Source organism: Dromiciops gliroides, chromosome 2, assembly GCF_019393635.1.
Source record: "Dromiciops gliroides isolate mDroGli1 chromosome 2, mDroGli1.pri, whole genome shotgun sequence".
Classification (NCBI taxonomy): domain Eukaryota; kingdom Metazoa; phylum Chordata; class Mammalia; order Microbiotheria; family Microbiotheriidae; genus Dromiciops; species Dromiciops gliroides.
The window spans coordinates 202,569,558-202,595,548 of record NC_057862.1 but is presented as its reverse complement, the minus strand read 5'-3'; the positions used below and the strand labels follow the sequence as shown (position 1 = coordinate 202,595,548).

At 36.2% G+C, this 25,991-nt stretch overlaps 2 protein-coding genes across 3 annotated transcripts in view; one reads left to right on the top strand and one right to left on the bottom strand.

Moving 5' to 3' along the window:
- Nucleotides 1-25,991, bottom strand: part of PRKD1 (protein kinase D1) — a 432,388-nt gene that overhangs the window by 382,305 nt on the left and 24,092 nt on the right. The gene's annotated exons all lie outside the window — the stretch shown is intronic.
- On the top strand, nucleotides 9,669-10,037 carry LOC122742560 (40S ribosomal protein S19-like). Its single transcript, XM_043986866.1, has one exon. The coding sequence runs from the start codon at nucleotides 9,669-9,671 to the stop codon at nucleotides 10,035-10,037; it is 369 nt and encodes a 122-aa protein (XP_043842801.1).

The window sequence follows — 25,991 nt, the reverse complement described above, 5'->3', positions numbered from 1 at the left end:
AGTTTTTGTCTTTTGTGGGGTTTTTTTTGTTTATTTTGTTTTTGGTGAAATGGTGGGACATTTAAGTAGAAATGGCCATCAGCAAACAGAAATGCCTATCACAAATTTGGAATTAAAGTCTGGGCTATAGATATAACTTGTTACACATCTAATGAAGGTGTAAACTGAAGCTATGGCAATGAGTGATATTGCAGATGGAGATACTACAGAAAGAGAGGAAGGTCAATTATATTGACTTATTAATCACAATCTAAGGGCAAAAAAAAAAATAAGATAAATGAATGGAGACAGAGGCATGGCCAGACAGTGGTGGAGGGCATGGAGGCGGGGAGGGGACAACTAGGTGTAATGCCACAGATTTAGAAAAAGATGAAGGTGTTTAAGCCAGATGTCTTTAATCTTCTTCAAAAATCTGAATCTTATGAGATGATATTCAAGAAAATTAGTCAGGAAGATTTTTGTTTTTGTTTTTGTTTTAATTGTTATTTTTTCCCTGATAGGGAAGGATTGAGAGGAGGATGTGAAATCTGAGGTGCCTGGAAGACATTTGGGACAACTGCTATGAAAAATGTGAGAAGGAGTTGACAGGAGATTAATTAAAGAATCACCAAGAGGTCATGAAAGCCCTATAGGGATTAGATAGCTTGAATCTGTACCAGATGCATTCAGCCTGTTTTCATGACTTTCCCCAGAAGCACCTAACTTACCCAGATAACTTTTGTGTTTATTGTCACTTGAAGATTAGGAATAAGTAAAATGGGCATGACAAGGCAAGGGGCATTCTAAAATATTCTGAAATGCTGACTATCCTGTCCAATCCAATAAACACTTGTTAAATATCTACTGTGGGGAAGGCACAGACTGGACAAGGAAGAACGTGAAATCAAAAGAGAGTCTATCAATGCACCAATAAGAATGGGAACGGTTTAGGAAAAGAAGTTATACAATAACTCTGAAAGACTTTAGAACTCTTCATCAACACAATGATAAGCCATGAGTGCAAAAGAATAAAGATGAAATATGCTGCTTGCCTTCGAATAAAGAAGTGATGAGTTTTAAATTAAAATTTAAAAATTACATTTGTAGTCATGGCTAACATGGGAATTTATTTTGCTGGACTGGGTAGCTATGTACTGAAGGCTCTATTTTGGATGGGGTTTTGGTTCAATGGAAGGGCAGAAAAAATGATAAAAATATTTATTAATTGGAAAAATAAAGGAAAGAATAGGGATGGCTTACAGAACTAAGGATACAAATAAACGCTAAGAGCAAGTTCAGCAAATGTAAAACAATAATAATTTTAACTTCATTCCTAACCTTTTATTAGAACTTCTAACAAGGACCAAAATGAATTTCATTTATTTTTCCCTTTAACTATAGGTAATAAAGGGAAGTGAGGCCGTAATGAAGAATGGAAGCAAAGGAAGTAGAGAGTCAAGAAACAAGATATGGGCTATAATTTAATGCACAAAAATTGATGATGAACTGCATCTTTGGGATACACTTCTTATTCTTTTTTTTTGGTGGGGCAATGAGGGTTAAGTGACTTGCCCAAGGTCACACAGCTAGTAAGTGTCAAGTGTCTGAAGTCACATTTGAACTCAGGACCTCCTGAATCCAGGGCTGGTGCTTTATCCACTGTGCCACCTAGCTACCCCCTGGGATACACTTCTACTGTCTCCCTATCTCTTGAGTCTTTCCAATTCTTAAATATATGTTGTTTCTGTGATCTTGCTACATTTTTTTCTTAATGTTTAAGTACTCATATTAGTAATACTGGATACAGTCTTTTATACTGTGGCATTTCAAATCTGTTCTTCTGTCACCATTAGAGAGGCAGCATAGTGTAATAGGAGGTATGTGGGTCTTGGAGTCAGAAGACCTGGTTTTGAATCTCACTTCTAACACTTACTTGTTGAGTCACTATGGGCAAGTCATGCAACTTCTCTAAGATTCAGTTTCCCTTGTCTCTAAAATGGGAATTATAATTATTTCACCTAACGACAGTTTTGTTTTGGTGATCAAAATATAATGTATATAAATAAAGTTATCTAGCTATATAACTTCAAGCTATTATTATTAGCATCTGTTTAAAAGTTTAAAAAAGAGTAAGCATGGGGGCACCTAGGTGGCACAGAGGATAGAGCACTGTCCCTGGATTCAGGAGGACCTGAGTTCAAATCTGACCTCAGATACTTGACACTTACTAGCTGTGTGACCCTGGGCAAGTCACTTAACCCCAATTGCCTCACTGAAAAAAAAAAAGAGTAAGCATTTACCTTATATCTATTGTCACCTGAATGTGATTGAGATGCTCACCTTAACAGAGATAAATCATCAGTCTAGTGCAAGTAAGAAGGCCCATCAGAGAACCCCTACCTTTGAGTGGCTCTGATTTAGTTTCAAACGTTATTTTTAGTAATAGCTAAAATATCAAAAATTGACAACTCATAAGTCTATCCTGTTCTTCCACATAGAGAAGAGTCTAGGTAATTATAGCTAAAATCTCAAGAAACATATCCCTTGTTCATTATCCACTATAATCAGAGTCTGAGAGGAAATTAAATATATTACTTTATTCTTTTGCAGTTCACCAAGACAAAAAGAAAAAAAAACACAGAAAAGTAAAGTGATAATACCCCATAAAAGTTCCTTTTCTAATGTCTGAGAAAAAAATGCTAAGAACAAACATGAAAAACAAACATTTCTAAATAGTTTTCAACACAAACCAATCTAAATATATTATGAGAGAAATTTTGTCAATAATGGAAGGAAGGAAGGAAGGGAGGGAGGGAGAAGGAAGAGAGGGAGGGAAGGAGGCAGAGAAATGAGAAGGGAAAGAAGAAAAGAAAGAAAAAAGAAGGGAGGGAGGAGCAAGGACTAAAACCACCTCCTTAGTTTCTTTTGTTGTTGTTTTGCTATGATCTTCTGAAATCCTTCTCTTTTTTATTATACAGATGAGCTCCCTAGCTTTCTAGATGATATTTACTTCTAGATCCTGCAGCAATAATCCCTTTATAATTATACCAATATTTAATAAACTATGGCTTTCCGTGGACATCTTTTTCTCTACACAGAGAAAAGGGAGCAGCCAGGTCCTGGCATACACGTACATCTCAAGTGTTTGTCTCATTCTTCAAACTCTCATGAAATTTCCCAACCTGTTTACAGTCTTAAGAAATAAGAGAAAATCTGGAGAGCATCCTGGGAAAGAAAGAAACCTCTTCAGATAAGAGATTTCCTAACACTAGCTAGCTAAAATGAACTAGAAAATCAGTCAATTAATAGAGGAATTGTCAGGACTCTAGGTGACTATGGGGTCATTTTAATGTGCAAAGTTAGATGTGGCTGGTCAAAACAGCCCAGTCCTCCATCAGAAAGCAACTGTTTCTTTGTCCTTTTTATCCACTGAAAATTTTTCTCCACCAAGATTACTGCACTTTCTGCTTTGTTGGATTGTTGATTCTTGGTTCTTGCAGGTAAAAATCAATGTGGTGTACAGGAGACAGAGTTAGACTTGCACTCCAGTTTTGTCTCGACATATAAGGGCTGTGTGGCTCTGGGTGGTCGCTCAAGTTCTCAATGCACCCAGCCAACTCTTTAAGGCTAAAACTTAGATCATATATTTCATATTCATTGCCTGCCTGCTTCTCTGGGTGTACCAACTTGGTCAACTAAACATTTTAGGTTTTTATTCTTATATTCCTCTTGGAATTTGTTGTTTCCATGACATTCTCTTGCTTCTTTTCTACTTTCTTGACTATGCAGCAGGGCTTTCTCCCAAAAACTCCTACCTACCCCAAGGTTACTAGCCATTAAGCTCACACTCTTCTCCCAAAAGTTGGCCAGGGCTTCAAGAAGTAGGATTCAATATACTTATCAACCTATTGTTGTGATGGAATAAACAAAAGGCTGATAGGTCAATCACCTTATAAAACAAACACATGTTATGTTCATAGGTCAGTTTCCTCAATAATAAAGCTAAAAGAGCAAAAGACTAGGTAATCTCTAAATCCCTTCCAACTATAAATAATATTTTTCTGATTCTGATTCACAGAATATAACAAAATTCTCCATTTTTCTCTCCTGTAATATGGAACCAATGATAGTCTAATATTAAAGGTTAATGTAAGATATTATGTCTACATTCTAAATGATATTTTGTACTATCCAATCCTAATATGTCTTTTATCGTGACAAGAAAGAAATATAATGAATGTTATTAATGCAGTGGAATTATTCAATAAAGCCATAAATTGGGGTTTGAAATATTTATTTATTTACATATACATATACATATACATATACATATACATATACATATACATATACATATACATATACATATATATATATATTATATATAAAGTCAGGGGGCAGATAGGCGGCACAGTGGATAGAGCACTGGCCCTGGATTCAGGAGGAACTGAGTTCAAATCCAGCCACAGACACTTGACACTTACTATCTGTGTGACCCTGGGCAAGTCACTTAACCCCAATTGCCTCACCAAAAAAGAGAAGAAGGAGTAGGAGGAGGAGAAGGAGAAGAAGGAGAAGAAGGAGAAGGAGAAGGAGGAGAAGGAGAAGGAGGAGAAGGAGAAGGAGAAGAAGGAGAAGAAGGAGAAGGAGGAGAAGGAGGAGAAGGAGGAGAAGGAGGAGAAGGAGGAGAAGGAGGAGAAGGAGGAGAAGGAGGAGAAGGAGGAGAAGGAGGAGAAGGAGAAGAAGGAGAAGAAGATGGAGGAGGAGGAGGAGGAGGAGGAGGAGGAGGAGGAGGAGAAGAAGAAGAAGAAGAAGAAGAAGAAGAAGAAGAAGAAGAAGTCAGATGTTACACAATTTAGAGCTTGAAAGAGGCTCAGAAAATGCCTAGGGCAATACCCTCAGTTTACACATAAGAGAACTAGCTACATGGACCCTTCCTACTTCATCCAGTTTTCTTATACTTTATTCACTTTATTATTCTTATATTTTGTTCACAAAATCTATGATATAGACATACTGGCCAAATTGCTATTCTTCACACACAACCCTGCATCTCTCATTTCCATGGCTTTGCACTGGTTTTCTCTCATCCCTGTGATGCTCTGTCTCTTAGGTTCCCTAAATTCCTTCAAGATTCAGCTCATATGCCACCTTCAACAAAAGGCCCCCCCATCCTCCCAGATGCTAGAGGCTTCCCATTTATTCCCAAGGAATGAAAATTCCTTGAGGACAGGGACTGGTTTTTTTAACCTTTCTTTTTAGCCATAGCATTTAGCATAGTACTTAGTGTGTGGTAAGTTCTTAATCAATATCTGTTGATTAACTGTGCATTGATTTCAGTTTAATTGGATTTGCCAAAATTCCTATTCTACTGGCATAGAAACTACAAATAGAAACTACTAGGCATGAGACTTGTATGAAGGAACCACTAAACTCAAAATTCAAAAGGGATATTCACCAAAGTTTAAAAGACCCCAACAATACTGCCAAAGAAATCAACTAGGACATTGCCTATATTCTAATATTCTAACTTCACACTGGCATAAAGAATTGCTTAGCTTTGCAAAAGCATGACCTCTTGACAGATGATGGAGATAATGTGACAAACCTCTTACAAATCACACATCCTCCAGCTGTTCCATGTACTCACACAATTCTTAGCCTGCTTTCATCCTGCCGCCCAGCAACACACTTAAACATGTATTGCTTTTCTTTATAAACCAAAAAAAAAAAGGGGGAGGGAGGATAATACAAGGTATCCCAAAATATCAAAAGACTTTTGTAATAACCTGTATACTTGCCTTCAATAAGATATATCTGATTACAAAACTGATAGAAAACAATGAAAAACTATGCCAATTTATTATGAAGTCATGCCGAGTACATAGTGGACACTTTAAAATAATTATTAATTGAATGAGATATTTCTTTTTATTACAAGACCCAAGTGAAGCAAGAGAATGTTGTTTTACAGTAACAATGATATTGTTTTCAGAACATCTTTGAGCAAATAAGTCATTTTGAATATTAAAAATACCCAAATTAACTACAAAGGATATATAAGAAGACACTCTTTGCATCCAGAGAAAGAAGTGATAAATGGAAGTATGTATAGAGTGATTTTACACACACACATATATAGATACACACATATTTATGTCTAATGATAGCCATCTCTAGGGCAGGAGGTGGGGGAGTTAGGGAGGGAAGAAAAAAAAGAGTGCTACATAATAACTTTATTATATATTTTAAAGGAATAGCTAATTGTACATAATACATTAGCAGCTTCATGTGCAATCATGTTTTATTATATTATATTATGTTATGGAAATGCATGTTTTAACCCTAAATGAAAAATAAAATATTTTTTGTTTAAAGAAAAAGACCCAACTGGCAAGAAACCACTGGCAAGATTTTGTTAGGAAGTTCTTCTGTGCTTCAAGTGTTATGGAGAGCACAGATCTGCTATTATTATTAGTCTTTATTTGTCTTTGTATTGATAATTGTCACAAAAACCTTCACACTGGACAGCAATGACATCAAAACACTGCTCTTTAGAAATCATCCTGTTAGCTATCCTCCAGGAGTGGAATCATCTCAAGGTCATTCAGACCAAAGAGAGAAAAAAATGACTGTTTAGCAGCACTGACTTCAGAAGTATGATTTGCAGTTTCCTCATTGAGAGAATTAATAACAAATACAGTATTAACTTTCCAGCCTTAGCCAGGGCCAAGCTAAAATGTTTAAAAAAGAGAGAAAGATAAAGAGACAGAGTACATTTCAGCCCTTATCACACACTATCTTAAAGAAAACTGATGTTCGAGGCTGAATCATTCCTTCAAATTTGCAGTTTCCTCATTGAGAGAATTAATAACAAATACAGTATTAACTTTCCAGCCTTAGCCAGGGCCAAGCTAAAATGTTTAAAAAAGAGAGAATGAGACAGAGTACATTTCAGCCCTATCACACACTATCTTAGAGAAAACTGATGTTAGAGGCTGAATCATTCCTTCAAACACTTGGTGGCACAAATACACTACATGACTATTAAAGTCCCTCGGCAAAGATCCTACCAAATTCTTTACAGATCCTGCCAAACTCTTGACACTCAAGAGAGACACGATCATTAAAGGAAGAATTGCAAACAGTTGTTGGGGGGGGGGGGCGCGGGCAATGAGGGTTAAGTGACTTGCCCAGGGTCACACAGCTAGTAAGTGTCAAGTGTCTAAGGCCGGATTTGAACTCAGGTCCTCCTGAATCCAGGGCTGGTGCTTTATCCACTGTGCCACCTAGCTGCCCCCAACAGTCTCTTTCAAAGTCTGAAGTCAGTAGAATTCTAGGTGACTACCAACACTGAGGGAGAATGACATAGAGAGCTAGCTTGGGAGGAGGAAGACTTGTGTTCAAATACACTCTCTGACAGTGCAATAAATGTGGGGCAATGGGCAAGTCACTCAGCCTCCTTGGTTCTCAATTTTCTCATCTGTAAGATGAAAATAATAATGACACCTACATCACAGGGTTGTTCTGAAGCTCAAATGAGATGATGTAAAAGTGCTTTGAAAAGCTTAAAGTACTATATACATTTGTTATTATTATTATAATTATTATTGTTGTTATATTAGTAGCTCCATTAAAAGCTTCTGTTTCAAGGGCAGCTAGGTGGCATAGTGGATAAAGCACCAGCCCTGGATTCAGGAGGACCTGCGTTCAAATCCAGCCTCAAACACTTGACACTAGCTGTGTAACCCTGGGCAAGTCACTTAACCCTCATGGCCCTGCCCCCCCCCCCAAAAAAAAGCTTCCATTTCTTGAGGATTGTAGTCACTGAACTTAGGTTAGAATGAGTTCTCATTTTTTAAAATTCCATCAAGGACTGGATTTCTTTCCAAAGAAAAATAAATAAATTAAGTTCAGCTCTATAAATTCAAAGTTTCTAAACCACCAAAAAAGCATCCCACTTTGCTAATCAGAGACTACACATTTGTCAGGCACTCTCCTTTAAAGTATCATTTTATTTGAATTGGCCTCAGCATAGCCTCAGAGAAGAGAACATCTAAGGATTATGTGTTTTTCAGAATTTAGGTTATGTTTTGGGAAATGTGTGTTGTAACCAAGGGATGCAAGTGGTTTTGAAATGGCTATTGATGGTCTCTCAGGATACAATACAAATTTTCTTTTAAATTGCTTAAGGATGGATTTACCACAAAAGCCTCAGAAGGCCAAACTCTAGTTATAATACCTTTGAAAGATTAACAGATAGCTTCTTCATTTTCAGATAGAAAATGAATATGAGTAAGTATAACCTTGTGGCAATAAAAATAAGAATGAACAAGAACCAGATTTCAAATATTGAATAAGAGCATAAAATATCAAATAGACAAATGTTCATAATATAATGTTTTCTTGTTTCAGTGTTAGTTTGATGTGTGGTTTTCATGATAAAAATCTTTTTTTTCTTAAATATATTAAACTACTTTCCATTGGCAGAGTAGATCTCTGTGTGTGTGTGTGTGTGTGTGTGTGTGTGTTTTTTTATTTAACCTTAGTAATACAAGGCTTTTTCAGTGTTTTTTTTTAAAAACATTTGGTGCCAAAGCTTTTTCCCTCTTTCCATTTATTAAATCTGCACACTTCTCTTTACAATTTTTCCCCCTTTGGAATAGAAAAAAAAATCAGTAATTTGACTCATGTAAGTTACAGTAGAAGGTATAAATAATGAAAGAAAAAAACCACATCAACAGCAGTTTCAAACTTCAAGGACAGGCAAAGGAAATTAAAGGGGAAAAAACCTTTATAACATGAAAAATAACACTTGAAAAATAAAGAAAAGTGCCTCATAGGGAAAAAAAATCCCTCTAAACATGTAGGGGATGAATCTGGATAAATTTGGCTAAACTGTAAAAGAACAACAGATTTGGAGTCAGAGAATATGAGCTAGAATGCTAGCTAGCTCTGATACTTTGTAGATGTATGACTTGGTGATAAGATAGTGAACCTCTCTGGGCCTCAGGGTACTGATCTATACACTGAGGGCCAGGGCAAAATGGACTCTAAGGTCCTTCCAACTTTAATATTATATGAATGATTGATATGCAAAGGTCAAAAAGTGGAAGCAGGGCTATATTTGCAGGGTATCAAATTAATTTTCAGGAAGGGGAGATAAGAATATTTAAAATCTAGTTCCAACCCTGTTCCAAATCTAGGTCTAAACTAGAACAATTAAACTGTATTAGTCATTAGAGAAAACTACTGGTCAAGAGGGCTTCATTAATGTACCAAATTTTTTCTATTTCAGTTTTTCCATAAGGCATATTAAATAAAAACTATGTTACTGGGACAAAAGCAGTAGAAAATAGGAATATGTATATGATAAGGAGGTTTGAACCTTCTTGAGCAGAAGTTTTTAACTTTGTGTGTATGTGCATGTCATGGACTCCTTCAGACAATCTGGTGAAGACTATAGACCCCTTCTTATGTTTTAAAATTTATAAAACAGAATATGTATGATTACAAAGAAAACCAATTTAAATAAAATTATCTACCTATTCTATCTGTAGAAATGTTTGTCTATAATTCTTACCTCTGTTATATATCTCTATAACTCTCTCTTTATATCTCTATACAGAAACTGATATAAAGATATATGACTACAGCTTTCCCCTAACTGGCCACACGGAGCCTGAACGATGCCCGGAGTCACCATGAAGGACGTAAACCAGCAGGAGTTCATCCAGGTCCTGGCTGCCTTCCTGAAAAAGTCAGGGAAGCTGAAAGTCCCTGAATGGGTGGACACAGTCAAGCTGGCCAAACACAAGGAGCTGGCGCCCTATGACGAGAACTGTTTCTACACCTGGGCTGCCTCCACCACCCGCCACTTGTACCTCCAAGGCAGGGCAGGGGTGGGATCCATGACCAAGATCTATGGCAGGAGCCAGTGCAACGGGGTCATGCCCAGTCACTTTAGCAGAGGCTCCAAGAGTGTGGCCTGGAGGGTCCTGCAGGCCCTGGAAGGCCTCAAGATGCTAGAGAAGAACCAGGATGGGGGCGGAAGTTGACACCTCAGGAACAGAGAGACCTGGACAGAATTGCCAGACAGGTGGCCACTGCCAACAAGAAACATTAGGACAGACCACACCGGATCCACTAATAAATTGCCTTGTTTGTAAAAAAAAAAAAATTTTAATTAAAAAAAAAAAAGATATATGAGTGTAATTTCTATACTGTGTATAGATGGTACAGTGGATAGAGTGCTGGGCCTGGAATCAGGAAGACTCATTTTCCTGAATTCAAGTCTGCCCTCAGACACTTCCAAGCTGTGGGACCCTGGGCAAGTTACTTAATCCTGTTTGCCTCAGTTTCTTCATCTGCAAAATGAGCTGGAGATGGAAATGCCAAACTACTCCAGTATCTTTGCCAAGAAAACCCCAAATGTGGTCATGAAGAATCCATCACAGCTGAAAAACAACTGACCAACAACAACAAAGATACATATCTAGATAAATTGATAGACAGACAGACATGTACATATTTTTAAAAAGGGTCACAGATACCAGGTTGAGAACCTCTCTCCTAAATCATTTATCAAAAGGCCTTTAATAAATGTTGATGAAAATTGAGGTACCTGGACAGGATGTTTTAAGACAAAGCTTTTTACCTAAGTAGTAGCACAAATTTAAACTCTGAGCCCCAAAGCAAAATATTGCAAAGGGTTGTCACCTCATTATATGTTCTGAAGCCCTCCTCCTTCTGCAGCCCTTCTTTTTCCATTACCCTTAGAGGGTAGCCCTGTATATAATAAGGTAAGTAACTTTTGGTGATATGGTCTTAAGTAGTGTTTGTTTTTCCTTCCAACATATTATTTGCCTCAAAGGAGATAGGAAAAGATGTGATGCTCACAAACAACCAGAAGGATGTCAGAAGAGGAAAGAATGAAGAGTAAGTCACTGACTACAGTCCCCAAGCTGTAGTTATTGTCCAATTGGGCAGGAACAGTAAAAACCAGGAAGATCTGTATGGATGGATAGTTAAGTTTTATGGGCACAAATGTTTTGAACTGGCTACAACTTTCCATCTGCCAGATTTAATACAATAATAATTACAATAATGTGAGATGTATTTAAGCACACTAAGGATTGCAAAACACTTCACATAATCTCATTTGATCTTTACAACAACACAGTTAGGCAGGTACCCTCAGAATTATTATACCCTAAGGCAGCTAAGTGGCCTAGTGGATTGAGTGCTAGATAGACTAGGAAATTTGAAAGACCTCAATTCATATCCTGCTTCAGACACCCACCCACCTTAATCCTGGGCAAATCACTTTCCCTCCTTCTATGAATAATGGGGATAGTAATAGCACTGACATCATAAGCTTACTACGAGGATCAAAAGAAATCATCATCATCACCCACTTAAGAGATGAAGAAACTGAGTTTGAGAATGGTTAAATGACTTGCCTAGGGTCACAATGCTAATAAGAAGGGGCAGCTAGGTGGTGCAGCAGATAGAGCACTAGCCTTGGAGTCAGAAGGATGAGTTCAAATCTGGCCTCTGTCACTTACTAGCTGTGTGAGCCTGGGCAATTCACTTAACCCTGATTGCCTAAAAAACAAACAAACAAACAAATCCCAAAGCAAATAAGTACCTGAAGCTGGATTGAAACAGTTCTTCCTGACTCCAAGTCCTGGACTCTATTCACTTTTCCCCAGAGAATTAGTGAGGCAGAAAAACAAGCAAAGGGAAAGTAACTCTTTCCCTATTAACCACTATAAGTGAGGCATGGTAACAGAATAAATAGATTGCTGAACTTGGGAGTCAAGGTGTAGGTTCAAATTCTACCTCCTTTAATAATCACAACAACCCTGTGATGTAGACACTACAATTGATATGGTCTCCATTCTATAGATGAGGAAACTATGACTAGAAGTAAAAAGACTCTCAAAGTCCCAAATGAAGGCAACTATGTGGCAATAGCACTGGAACAGAAGTCAGGAAGACCCGAGTTCAAATCTAGCCTCAGACATTTATTAGCCAGTCACTTAATCTATATATATACCCCAGTTTTCTTATCCATAAAATGGGAATAATAACAGTATCTATCTCCCAGGGTTGTTGTGAAGCTCAAATGAGACGTTTTGCAAATCAAAAAGGACTATATAAATACTAGCTGGTAAATGCCTACAAGACATGTCCATCTAGATGTCCCAATGGTACCAAAATTTCAACATGCCCAATAAAGAGTTTATTATTTCTATTATTTCCCCCAAAATCTGATCCTCCTTCTGATTTTGCTATTTCTGTCAGTACCATCAATTGTCCAACACCTCATGTTTGATACACCATCATTATTTTTTAACTTTTCCCTCATCCTTATTTCTCATATCCCATCAGTGACAAAAAGTCCTCCCAATTCTAAATCCAACAGTCTCTCCCACATTCATACCTCTTCTCTCTATTCTCACTGCTACCTCCCTCGTTAAGAGCCCTCATTACAACTGGTCTACTATAAGCACCTCCTTTGTGGGTTTTCTGCCTGCCCTATCTCCTCGCCATTGTCAGGTAACTTCCCTAGTTATATGAATCCTATTCTAAAAATCTTGCAATGGTTTCCTATTGCCTACTATTTCTTACACTAGCCTTTTAAGTCATCCAGTCTAGTACCCCTCTGCCTTTTCAGTCTGCCACTCCTCTCTACATGTTCCATGTTGTGGGCTAAATCAGTTCTTTACTGGTCTCAGGATTGGCCCATGATTTCTTATCACATTGCCTTCTGCTTGTATGAAGCCTAAAATGCCTTTTTCCAATTCATTCTTCACTTGTTAAATTCCTGTCTATCCTATAAAGCCACAAAAATGGCCACTTTCTCTACAAAGGCTTCTCTATTTTCTACCTTCCTCCCTCCTAAACAAAGCTGGCACTGAATCTGCCCCCTTTAGACATTAAATAGCACTCTATTTACCAGCATATTGACTTATCATGTGTTATTTTATGTTATACATATCTTTGTGTCATAAACGAGAACATAAGTTCCATAACATACTTTAAGTTTTGCATTACCCCTAGCTACCAGCACACTGCTCTTTGCAGAAAATGCTTATTAAATTTGCATTTGAATATATTGTTAGATTTATAATTATAAATAAAAATTTTAATTGTTTTATTCTATTAATGGGACCCTATGTTGCTCTTGTTCAATTGTATTTTAGTCATGTCTGACTCTTTATGACCCCATAAAGGGTTCTCTCAATAAAAAGAGCAGAGTGTTTTGCCATTTCCTTCTCCGGTTCATTTTACGGATGAAGAATCTGAGGCAAACAAGGCTAAGTGACTTGCCCAGGGTCACATAACTAGTAAGTGTCTGAGGCCAGATTTGAATTCAGGAAGATGAGCCTTCCTGGCTCAAGGTCCAGCAATTTATCCACTATGCCCCAGGACCTTATGATCCCACAACAAAAACTTCATATGAAGTTCAACATGAAGAGAGGAAGAAAACAAGCATTTATTAAGCACCTATCATGTGTTAGGCCCTATACTAAGTACATTACAAATATCATCTCATTTTATATGACCATTTAAATGTTTGTTTCAAAGAAATAATTACTGTATATACTTAATTGGAATCAGATGCTTAACTACTAGTTTGATTATTATTTTCAATTTTGTGCTTTTTTTTTTTTAACCTTGATGGTTGTTTTTGTCTCTCTCTGGTTTTTCCCTTAGCAATACTTTAGTTAATAACTTACATGTATGTTTCTTCTTCCCTAACCCCTCCCCCCATTTTCTTCCCTTTCTCTACATCACTTCCTCATTTCTTCTATGAGAAAAATAATTATTAATAATGAATTTCTGGGGGACCCACAGATCACTTTTCTCCCCCCACTTCAGAAAGGTCAATTCTTAGGAAGAAGTTTTACTCTTGTTCAGGGCCAGCCCCAAGTGTACAATAGGAATGGAGACAGACTCTTTTGTCTAGTTCAGGGAACTAATGGGATTATACCACACCTAAATTGCTTTGAGCAATTCAGGAGGTAGTCATTTGGATACTTCCCCTGATGTCATCTGTAGAGATCATTTTAATAAGGACCACCCTCGAGTCATGTCGACCAATGGAATTAAATGTTGCTAGCCAATTAACTTTGATTAGTGTGTAATGACCCACCTCTATCAAAAGAGGATAAAAGCCAAGACCACAAGAGGGTCACTGGCATCTTGGTGTTCTTAGCTTCCTAGATCAATTTGTTGATTGGTGAGTGTTCTCCTCTTAGAACAGGGTATGTTGGTAGGCCATGTGCTCTCTGAGAGACAAAATGATGCTGGGGCTTTCCTCCTGCTTGTGTTAAATACAACACGGTCAATACTTTACTAATTTTTAATATTAATTAATAATAAGTACCTACTGCCAAAACGGGTGCAATAGCCATTATTACACACACACACACACACACACACACACACACACACAAACATATGTATGTATGGATATATGTATTAGCCCCAATAATTAAAAAAATACACTTTGTATTCTCTCTTAACACTTCCAGGGGTTTTCTCTGTGAACCAGGTATTTTGTTTTATTTTATTCATTTGTTTTGGCTATGGTTACTGTTATAGTAATGGAAACTTGGGCTTACAGAGGCAGAATTTCCCAAATTCTCAAATATGGTATGATTGGTGTAGAGTAATGGAGTTACACAAAGTTCTCTCATTTGGCCTTTGGAGAGAGGGGACATTAAGTCCCTTTTTGTGGTTTTGTTTTTGGGTTTGTTTGTTTGCTTTTTGGTTACAGAACCAAAGAAATCCCTACTGGGAAAGCAGTAGAATACATCATTTTACCAGGTCTTGTATTCTTCCTCCCTCCCCAAACCCCTCCCTCACCCCAAGGGCAAAGTCAAGTGGAGAACTGAGGTAATTGTTTGTATATTTGAAAAAGGAAAAAAAATCTCAAGGAAAAAATAGTAGGTGGGGGTAAACTTGGGGATAAAGGGATATGAGGGTAGCTACCAACAATTGTTAATATTTCCACTTCACTTCGCCCTAGGGAAACTTCCAATATCTTGACACCAAATTTACACTATTGGAAAGAACCCTAGAAATGAGAGCAGACTGACCACAAGGCATGTGATATGGAATCTATTTTTCAATCCTTTTTTTTTTAACTTTTTTTAAAAATAGGAATAAGAACTTACACATATGTATATGTATGTATTTGTATATATTTTATATGTGTATAGATGTGTGTTTGTGTATAATGCCTCAAAGATTGGTTTTCTCATTTGGCAAAAACTGTTTCCATTCGATTTTATAGAATACTGGTAACAGAGTTATAACATTGGGCAATGAAAAATGGCTGACTTTGGAGACAGAAGACTTGGAATCAAGTTCAGATTCTTTCAATTAATACCTGTATAACCTTAGGTAAACCACAACTTATTTGGGCCTTAGTTTCTTCATCTATACAATAAGGGGACTGGATTATATAATTGTCATCTCTGAATCTCTGATTATATGGGATATGATTTCCATGCACAACAGAATAGCGGAATGGAGTGGGTGTGTGTGTGTGTGTGTGTGTGTGTGTGTGTGTAAGGAAACTTTATCAATTTTATACAGTATTTCTGAAAGCAGATCTACAGTCTGCAGAAGTCTAGAATTATATTTTTTTATCCTCTGAAATACAAGTTCTGTCATGTTTAATTGGGGAAAGGCAAAAATTATTCATTCATTTATTTTTACTTAGAGTCACTTTTTCCATTTGGGGATGTGTACACCATCACTTAGCTCATGTGTTTTATCTTCAGTGGTTCCCTTTTGCTTCTAGGCCAAAATGCAGATTCTTTAACTTGGCATTTAAAATCCATCAGGCTAGCCATAGTCTACCTTTCCAGATTTATTTCACATTATTCGCCTATACAAACTCTACATTTCAGTAAACTAGACTCCTGGCTGTTGCCAAAATCCAGTATTTCTTCCCCAATCTCCATACTACAAATGCACTCCCTGCCTCACTTCTAGCCCTTTAAACTAATGAGTTTAAGGCTCAATTTAGGTGCTACCTCCTTCTAGGAAGCCTTTTCTGATGCTTCTAGATCCCAGGTTCTTAATCTGTGGTCCATGAACTTAGTTGGTTGTTTTTTTTTCCATTATTTCAATGACTATATTTCTTTTCTCTTCTTTTTAAAAATTAGTTTGATTGTTTGTTTTTGTGGGGCAATGGGGGTTAAGTTACTTGCCCAAGGTCACACAGCTATTAAGTGTCAAGTGTCTGAGGCCGGATTTGAACTCAGGTACTCCTGAATCCAGGGCCTATGCTCTCTCCACCGTGCCACCTAGCTGCCTCCTCAATGACTATATTTCAATGTAATAAGTTCTTTTGTAATCCTACGCATTTTACTTTATGCATATAAAAACATTATTCTGAGGTGTCAAGAGGCTTTAAAAGACTACCACAGGTCTGCCTGGATATTAGTGTTCTCCTCGTCCTTAAATTACCTTGTATTAAACTTATTTGTGAAAATACTGTAATTCCCTCCCTCACACACATACTTTCACCCCTGCAGGCTCTGTGAAGGTGAAGATACCTTTCAGCTTTTTCTCTGTAACCCCATGACCTAAAAACACCCATTATTTTGTATATATTAGATGCTTAATAAATGCTTACATTAAACTGAACTGAAGCCATCCCATGGTGTTAGAGAGCATGTTTACAAGCAGCTATCTTGCATTCTATTTGTCTCTTACTAATAATGATGATTAACAGGAGATATGTATCAAGTTCTTTTTCAACCCACTTTACCAACTTTTCATCCTTTACCACAATGTAACTAAGGTCAATCTACCCTTAGGGTTGTGTATACAAATAATCATTTTGAATAGATCCACAGGTCAACTATTTTATTTGATTTAGTACACTGCTTCAAAAATGGTCAAAATTGTTAAACACCTTTCATGCAGTGTAAGCCTCATTTTACTGTTCTAGAGATTCAAAACTATCTCTCTGCGCAAAACCAGAAACGTATGCCTAAATAATAATAAAGAATATTGGGGTTGTTTTTTGTTTGGTTTTTTGGTTTGTTTGTGGGTTGGTTTGTTTTTCATTTTGGTTGTGCAAAGGATAGGCAGGGAAAATTCAAGCAGGATGGGGGACGACTGGCAAATTTTTGTCCTTATTCAAAAGACTGATTTACAATATCTTGATCACTGAAGTGTGCTGTAGTTTAATTGATTAATATTTATGAAATGCTTACACTCAAAGTGCAAATTCTCATACTTATGATGCAAATATGAAAATATTTATATCAAGGTTAGCACTTGCTATTTTTAACGTAATCCACAATTCACTGAGAATCAATACAAGCACACATCAGTAGACGCGGTTTACACCACAAAGCTGCAGTATTTTCATAACACTGAATTTAGATTCATTTGTAAACAAAGTTTGACTTTTTCTTTAGGAAGGGATACTACATCAACTTTCACCAATTTTGAAACCTTAACTAGACTTTTAGGTTCAATGACTTTTCAAAGCAGAAAACTACAAATCTCTACCATTCCTAAAATTGCATTTAGTTGTTGTTCAACATTGTTGAAACTATTACAATTTCATGTTATTGTAAACAAGCACATCACAGCTGGTAGAACTCATGTGCTCAAATCTTGTATCAGCATGGAGAAAACCTCTTTAAGTATCATAGTATCAAGCTGTTTAAAAATGAGAGCCATAAAATTGAGTAAAATCACATCATTTTAATACTAAATGTATCATTCCATCATTGTCCCAAGATTATCTTTTCAGTTCCCCTGATAATTTTCTAAGACTGTAAGTTGCAGAGATGGTTCCATATGCACTGGGGGAGAAAATTCTTCTGTCGGGCCCTTCCACCAGTGAAATCATAGATTTGTTCGTTTTTAAGATTAAAAACATGGAACTTTCTTCAGACACAGGCCAAATAATGCCATATATCTATTTCCATAGTACTTGACTGTTTTCAAAGCATTTTGACATCCAATGCAATTTGAATTTGTTAGAAGATCTGAATCTTGCAACAATCAAGTCAAGTTGGCAGAGAAATTGTGTCCCCATTTTACAAATGACAGAAGAGAGGCTGATCAAAGTTAACTATGATAGAGTCAAGACTAGTACTTAAGTCTTCTAACTCTTACTTCAATGTCTTGCCACTGTAATCCATCTACTATGGCAGGGAAGTAGGCAAAGAACACGGGCTAAAAGTACCAGCACACCCTGCAAAGTAGTCTCATTAACTAATGCCCTACCTACTATGTTGCAGCAAGATAGAATGTATACCCTAAAACGTATGACTTGTAAGCATTCCAAACCCTTCTCACATAGTTTAAAGTATTACTTTAAGAATGCAGGGGAAAACATTCATTTTCACACTTGGTCTGATGAGAAATAATTTGGAGTATGATTTGTAGGGAGTAACAGATAGCCCCATCAACAAATGAAATAAACAATACAGCTTGTTCAAGTAATACGATATTAATCATAGCCAGTGTCAACAAAATAAAGCAATGCTGGGGGTACAAAAAAAAGTAGAGGTAGAGGTGGAGAGTGAATGTTAGACATTGACTATAACCTGATTTTTAAAAATATATTGATTAGTTTTGCTATCTTTTTTGTTCTTTTAGGGGAAAAAAAGATCTTTGCTATAAGGGAAGGCAGTCAGAGAAGGAATGAATACCAATAAAAATCTATTTGTTTGTTTGTTTGGTTGGTTTTTTGCTGGGCAATGAGGGTTAAGTGACTTGCCCAGGGTCACACAGCTAGTAAGTGTCAAGTGTCTGAGGCCGGCTTTGAACTCAGGTCCTCCTGAATCCAGGGCTGGTGCTCCATCCACTGCGCCACCTAGCTGCCCCCAAAAATCTATTTTTTAAAAAAGAATGAACTCTGGACAAAATTTTTTTCCACTAAAGACCAGGTTAGCTAGGTTTAGAGAGTTTTGTCACCAGACTGGAGCAAGATGTGCAGTGTGTCAGGCACAACAAATGTCAGACTTGGTATCATCACTAACAAAATCACAGATCTTTAAAATGTGTTTAAGTACTATCTTCCTAATGACATGTATGGCATATGGCAAGTTGGTGTCAGAGACAAAAGGGCCAAAGATCAATTCTTATCTCTAATACACACTGGCTGTGGGACCCTGGGCTACTCATTCAACCTTCTCAGGGCTCTAAGTATATTCTCTACGAATTAAGAAGGTTGCAGAGAAGGTACCAACATACATACATAGGTAGGTGTTTCCTCCTCCAGTTTTCTATATCAAAAGTTAATGAAATAGTAAATCCAATCCCTATCCCATCTAAAACAAAACCACTATTAAGCAAGAGAAAAGATGAGGACAAGACCTTTACAAGCATCTACAAATCTTATCATTTGTTAACTCACTTGGAAGGTCCTTGAGAGCAGGACCTTTATCATTATCTATCTTTGGATTTTTTCAGCACATATAAATGTTGATTTATGTGCAAGTCTTGTCTTCTCCAAAAGGGTGACAAGCTTCTAAAGGGTAAGCATCAATGACTAGTTCAGTGCTACACATGAGTGCTAAATAAATACTTACTGAATTATCTTGGTTTTGAAGAATGAATTCCATTTATTAAACATGAACCTGGAATAAATTTTAAATAACATTATGATCATTTTAGGTAAGCTTCCCTTCTTGGTGTGATCACCTAAACAGCAAAAATGTTTTTTTTTAACATTCTGACCCAGTGATTCTTACTTTTGTTATTGTACACAAAGCCTGAGTATTGGTACACATGTCTATTCATAGCCATAGTCATATATGTCCTGCCTGGATTCATTTTAGGAAAAGTGGGAAGAAAACTCCAGGTGGGGAATTGGAGGGAGTTTTACTTAACAACATGAATAGGGTTTCACATACAAGTCTAAGGTAAAAGGTAAAAGGTCAAAAGAAAAGCTTGCCATTAAATAGAAAATATTTCCAAGAAAGGCATTTTAAAATTTTGATTACACAATTGCACCATATATATAATCTCATGTTGAGCAATTAGTTCTAATTAGTCAGCAGATAGTTTTATTATCTTATTTCCCATTCTGATTCCTTCTATTTATTTTTCTTCTCTTATTGTTATTGCTAGGATTTCTAATACAACACTGAATAATATTGGTGACAGTGGGCATGTTTGTTTCACACCTGTTCTCACTGAGAAGACTTCTAGCCTATCCCTATTACAAATGACCCTTGCTGATGGAATTGTTTTGTCAATTTAAGAAAAAATACATTTATACTTATATTTTTAATTTTAATAGAAATGAGTGAGGTACTTTATCAAAAGCTTTTCCTGCATTTATTGATATAATCATGATTTTTGTTTCTTTTATTGTTGATATAATCGATTATGTTAATAATTTTCCTTATGTTAACCCATCCCTGCATTCCTGGTATAAACCTTACTTGATCATAATGTATAATCTTTGTAATATGTTGTTATAATCTCCTAGATAGTTTTTTATTTTGGATTTTTGAATCCATATTTATTAATGAAATTGGTCTGTATTTTTCTTTCTGTTTTTATTCTTCCTGCTTTAGGTATCAATAGCATTTCCTTGCTGTTTTTGCAAAGGATAAAGATGCTTCCATAAAAAATTTTGTAATAACAAACACTGACATTAGAGAGCTAGATGGTGGAGTTAAAACAGTCTATCACCCAAGTCTCAATATTACCATTTCTTCCAAGGGTATGCAGGAGACAACTCATTATACCAGTTAAAGCTGATGGTTCAATTTTCAGTGTAAGCATTTTCACCTTAGAAATTGGCAAATGCCAATCAGGGCTTTATTTATTATTTTATTTACTGTTTAGACTTAAGAAAATAACTGAGAAAATGTTAATAATGCAAGTTAAACATTTTTTTCTTAATAATAAATATTTTATCCCTCTTTCTCTCTCTCTCCTACCCCTCGCTGAGGTGGTATGCAATCAGATGTGGGTCATACATGTGCAATTATGTAGAACATTAGTCGTTTTGCATAGGAAAAATTGAATAAGAAAAAAATGAAAGAAAAAGAAAAATATCATGCTTCAGTCTGTTCTTTGTAGGTGGATAGTATGCTTCATCATTAGCCCTTTGGGATTATTTTGGATCATTGCATTGCTGAGAACAGTTAAGTCATTCACAGTTCTTCATCAAACAATACTCTGTACACAACGTTCTCTTCGTTCTGTTCAAGTCTTTCCAGGCCTTTTTTAAATCATCATGCTTGACATTTCTTATAGAACAATATAATATTCCATCACCATCATATACCACAGCTTATTTAGCCATTCCCCAATTGATGGGCATTCTTTTGATTTCCAATTATTAGACACCACAAAAAGATGCTATAAATATTTTTGTATAAATAAGTACAAGTTAAACTTTAAAGTAAATTGTGTGTACATTTTCCCCTGGAAAGCCAGTTGTTAAACAAATGTTACACAGTCTTAGACAAGAGTTTTCAAAACTCTGTAGCATGCCTCACTTGTGGGACATTGGGAGACCTACACAGTGGTGAATAATGGGCACAAAACAATGGCCAAAATTTTTGGGACACTTTATTACATCTTTCAAATCAATACATCCAACAAGTAGCTAAATGGCTCAGGAGCCAGAGCCCTGGCTTGGAGTCAGGAAAATCAAAGTTTAAATTTGGCCTCAGAAACTTAACTAGCAGTGTGACCCAGAACAAGTCACTCAATCTCTCTACTTCAGTTAATTCATCTGCAAAATTGGAGTATTAATAGCACCTAACTGTCCGAGTTGCTAAGGGGATACAATGAGATAATATTTGTAAAGCTCTTTGCAAACTTTTTTTTTGGCAGGACAATGGGGGTTAAGTGACTTGCCCAGGGTCACACAGCTAGTAAGTGTCAAGTGTCTGGAGGCCAGATTTGAACTCAGGTCCTCCTGAATCCAGGGCCACTGTTTTATTCACTATGCCACCTAACTGCCCCCTTCTTTGCAAACTTTTAAAGTCCTGTATAAATGTCATCATCATCACCATCCAATGAAATCAAAGATCAAATCAAAGCCACCAAAGACTTGGATGGTTTTTAGATGAGAATGGATAAGGATCCATTGGCCATGGACAAATATAATACATTTTGCCCTACTTCATGTGAACAAGAATGGTTAGCAAATTCTTCTTGTGATAGTATATCAAAACAAACATTTGAAACCAAAACCTCACAAAATTTTGCTGTAGATGATAAAGAGCTCTCTGCTTTATAAAACAAAGCAATACCAATTTTGCTACCATTCATTTTTTTGGGGGGGGGGCAGGGCAATGGAGGTTAAGTGACTTGCCCAGGGTCACACAGCTAGTGTCAAGTGTCTGAGGCCAGATTTTGAACTCAGGTACTCCTGAATACAGGGGCGGTGCTTTATCCATTGGGCCACCTAGCTGCCCCCTTTGCTACCATTCATAACATTTTTATGACACAGGATTTTCTTCTGTACCTGTCACTCAGCTGCCAACCTCAATTCATGGTTGAAAAAAAATTGAGTGGCAGTATCATCAATGAGACAATGCCTTGAGAAACTATGCTGAAAAGTAAACCCATTCATTGCATAATAATATTGTGGTTATTATTTATAAATTATAATATTAAAATCTGTTATATTTATTTTGAGTTCCAAATTTTTCTCTCTCCTCCCCCCCAAGACAGAAAACAATCTGAGATAGGGACATATATATATATATAAAAATCACATCAAACATATTTCCACATTAGTCATCTTGTGAAAGAAGAATCGGAACAAAGAGGAAAAACCTAAAAAAAAAAAAGTAAAAATAATATGGTTCCATCTGCATTCAGATCACACAGTTATTTTTCTGGATGGGGAGAGCATTTTCCATCATGAGTCCTTGAGAATTGTCTTTCACAGTTGATCATCATACAACGTTGCTGCTACCATGTACAATATTCTACTGGTTCTGTTCACTTCATTCAGCATCAGTTCACTTAAGTCTTTCCAGGTTTTTCTGAAATCTGCCGGCTCATCATTTCCTATAGCACAATAGTGTTCCATTACATTCATATACCACAACTTGTTCAGCCATTCCCCAGTTGATAGGCATCCCCTCAATTTGCAATTCTTTGCCACCACAAAGATTACTGCTAGAAATATTTTTGTACATGTTGGTCCTTTTCCATTTTATATGATCCCTTTGGGAAATTGTTCTCTCAAATGGTTGAATCAGTTCATAACTCCATCAACAATGCATTAGTGTTCCAATTTTTCAGGGCAGCTAGGTGGTGCAGTGGATAAAACACCAGCCCTGGATTCAGAAGGACCTGAGTTCAAATCTGATATCAGACACTTGACACTTACTAGCTGTGTGACCCTGGGCAAGTTACTTAACCCTCATTGCCCCGCTCCCCCCAAATTATATCCTCTCAATTTTTCCACATCTTAAATTTATTATTTTCCTTTTTTGTCATATTAACTAATCTCACAGATGTGAGGTGGTAACTCAGAGTTGTTTTAATTTGCATTTCTCTAATCAATAGTGATTGAGAACATTTTTTCATATGGCAATAGTTAACTTTGATTTCTTCATCTGAAAACTGCCTGTTCATATCCTTTGACCATTTCTCAATTAGGAAATGACTTATATTCTTATAAATTTGATTCAGTTCTCTTAGAAATGAGGCCTTCATCAACAACACTGGCTTAAAAATTGTTTCACAGCTTTCTGCTTTCCTTTCTAATCTTGACTGTATTGCTTCTGTTTGTACAAAAACCTTTTCATTTAATGTAATCAAAATCATCAATTTTGCATTTCATAATATTCTCTATCTTGTTTGGTTATAAGTTCTTCCCCTCTCCATAGATCTGAGAGGTAAACTATTCTTTCCTCTCCTAATTTACCTAAGGTATCACCCTTTATGTCTAAATTGTGTACCCATTTTGACCTTATTTTGGTATTGGTGTAAGATGTTGGTCTATGCCTAGTTTCTGCCATACTATCTTCCAGTTTTCCCAGCAGTTTTTGTCGAATATTCCCAAAGCTGGAGTCTTTGGGTTCATCAAATAGTAGATTATTTTTATAGTCATTTACTACTGTGTCTCCTGTGCCCAACCCACTCCACTGATCCACCACTCTATTTCTTAGCCAGCAGCAAATAGTTTTGATGACTGTTGCTTTATAGTATAGTTTTAGATTTGGTATAGGTGGTCTACCTTCTTGTGCATATTTTTTTTTCATTATTTTCCTTCATATTCTTGATCTTTTGTTCTTCCAGATGTATTTTGTTATAATTTTACTAGCTATATAAAAATATTTTAGGTAGTTTGATTGGTATGGCACAAAATAAGTAAATTAATTTAAGTAGAATTGTCATTTTTATTATATTAGCTTGGTATACCCATGAGTAGATGATAATTTTCCAATTATTTAGATCTGATTTTATTGGTGTGAAAAGTATTTTGTAATTGTGTTCATATAGTTCCTGGGTTTGCCTTGGCAGGTGGACTTTCAAATATTTTATATTGTCTATAGTTATTTTAAATGGAATTTCTCTTTCTATGTCTTGCTGTTGCATATTTTTGGTCATATTAGAAATGCTGAAGTTTTATTTGGGTTTATTTTACATCCTGTAATGTTGCTAAAATTGTTAATTGTTTTGAGTAATTTTTTAGTTGGTTCTCTAGGATTCTCTAAGTATACCATCATATCTGCAAAAAGTGAAAGTTTTATTTCCTCCTTGCCTATTCTAATTCCTTCGATTTCTTTTTTCTTCTCTATTACTAAAGTTAACATTTCTAGTACAATATTGAATAATAGAGGTGATGAGGGACATCCCTGTTTCACCCCTAATCTTATCAGGAATGCCTCTAACTTATCCCTATTACATATAATGCTTGCTGATGGTTTTAGGTAGATACTTATCATTTTAAGGAAAGCTCCATTTGTTTCTATGTTCTCTAGTGTTTTTTTTTTCTTTTTTGCAGGGCAATGAGGGTTAAGTGACTTGCCCAAGGTCACACAGCTAGTAAGTGTCAAGTGTCTGAGGCTGGATTTGAACTCAGGTCCTCTTGAAACTAGGACCTGTGCTTTATCCACTACACCACCTAGCTGCCCCCTCTAGTGTTTTTCTCTCTGCCTTTTTTTTTTTTTTTTAGTGAGGCAATTGGGGTTAAGTGACTTGCCCAGGGTCACACAGCTAGTATGTGTTAAGTGTCTGAGGCCGGATTTGAACTCAGGTACTCCTGACTCCAGGGCCAGTGCTTTATCCACTGCGCCACCTAGCTGCCCCCTCTCTAGTGTTTTTAATAAAAATGAGTGCTGTATTTTGTCAAAAGCATTTTCTACATCTATTGAGATAATCATATGATTTCAGTTAGCTTTATTTTTGATGTAATCTATTATCTTGATAGTTTTCCTAATATTGAACCAGCCCTGCAATCCTGGCATAAATCACACCTGGTCATAGTCTATTATCCCAGTAATAAATTCCTGTAATCTCTTTGCTAATATAAATTGTGTTCTATTTCTCAATAAATATTTATGTGCTATGATGTTTTATGATCAATATTCATGTTATAAAAATTATTTTTAAAACTTTTTTTCAATAAAATATGAGCTAAGCTATCTCTGAATCTTTTTATGAAAAGAGAAATGTGCTGTATTTTTTTTTTAATCGGCATCACCACATAAAGTTTGGAAACCACTGCCTGTACCTTGTGATTTCAGGTTAAATGCACTAAAAAAAAAAAGAGGGAGAGAGAGATTTTGCTCTATTTTCAGTATGCAGATGCTGTTTATTTTTCATGGCTCTATATTAAGAATATTTTTACCTAGACCCTGAGAATCTACAAAATTGTCATTATAAACATAACTGTCCTACGTCATATATGGGCAATATCATGCATATATAATAATTAAGAATTAAGATATTAAGTTCACATATCCACTACCTCAATTTTTCATTCTGCTTTTACATCATGAAATGCGAATGTGATGATGTATATAAAA

Coding starts and splice junctions, on each gene's coding strand:
- LOC122742560 (XM_043986866.1), top strand. CDS start 9,669: ATGCCCGGAGTCACCATGAAGGACGTAAACCAGCAGGAGTTCATCCAG.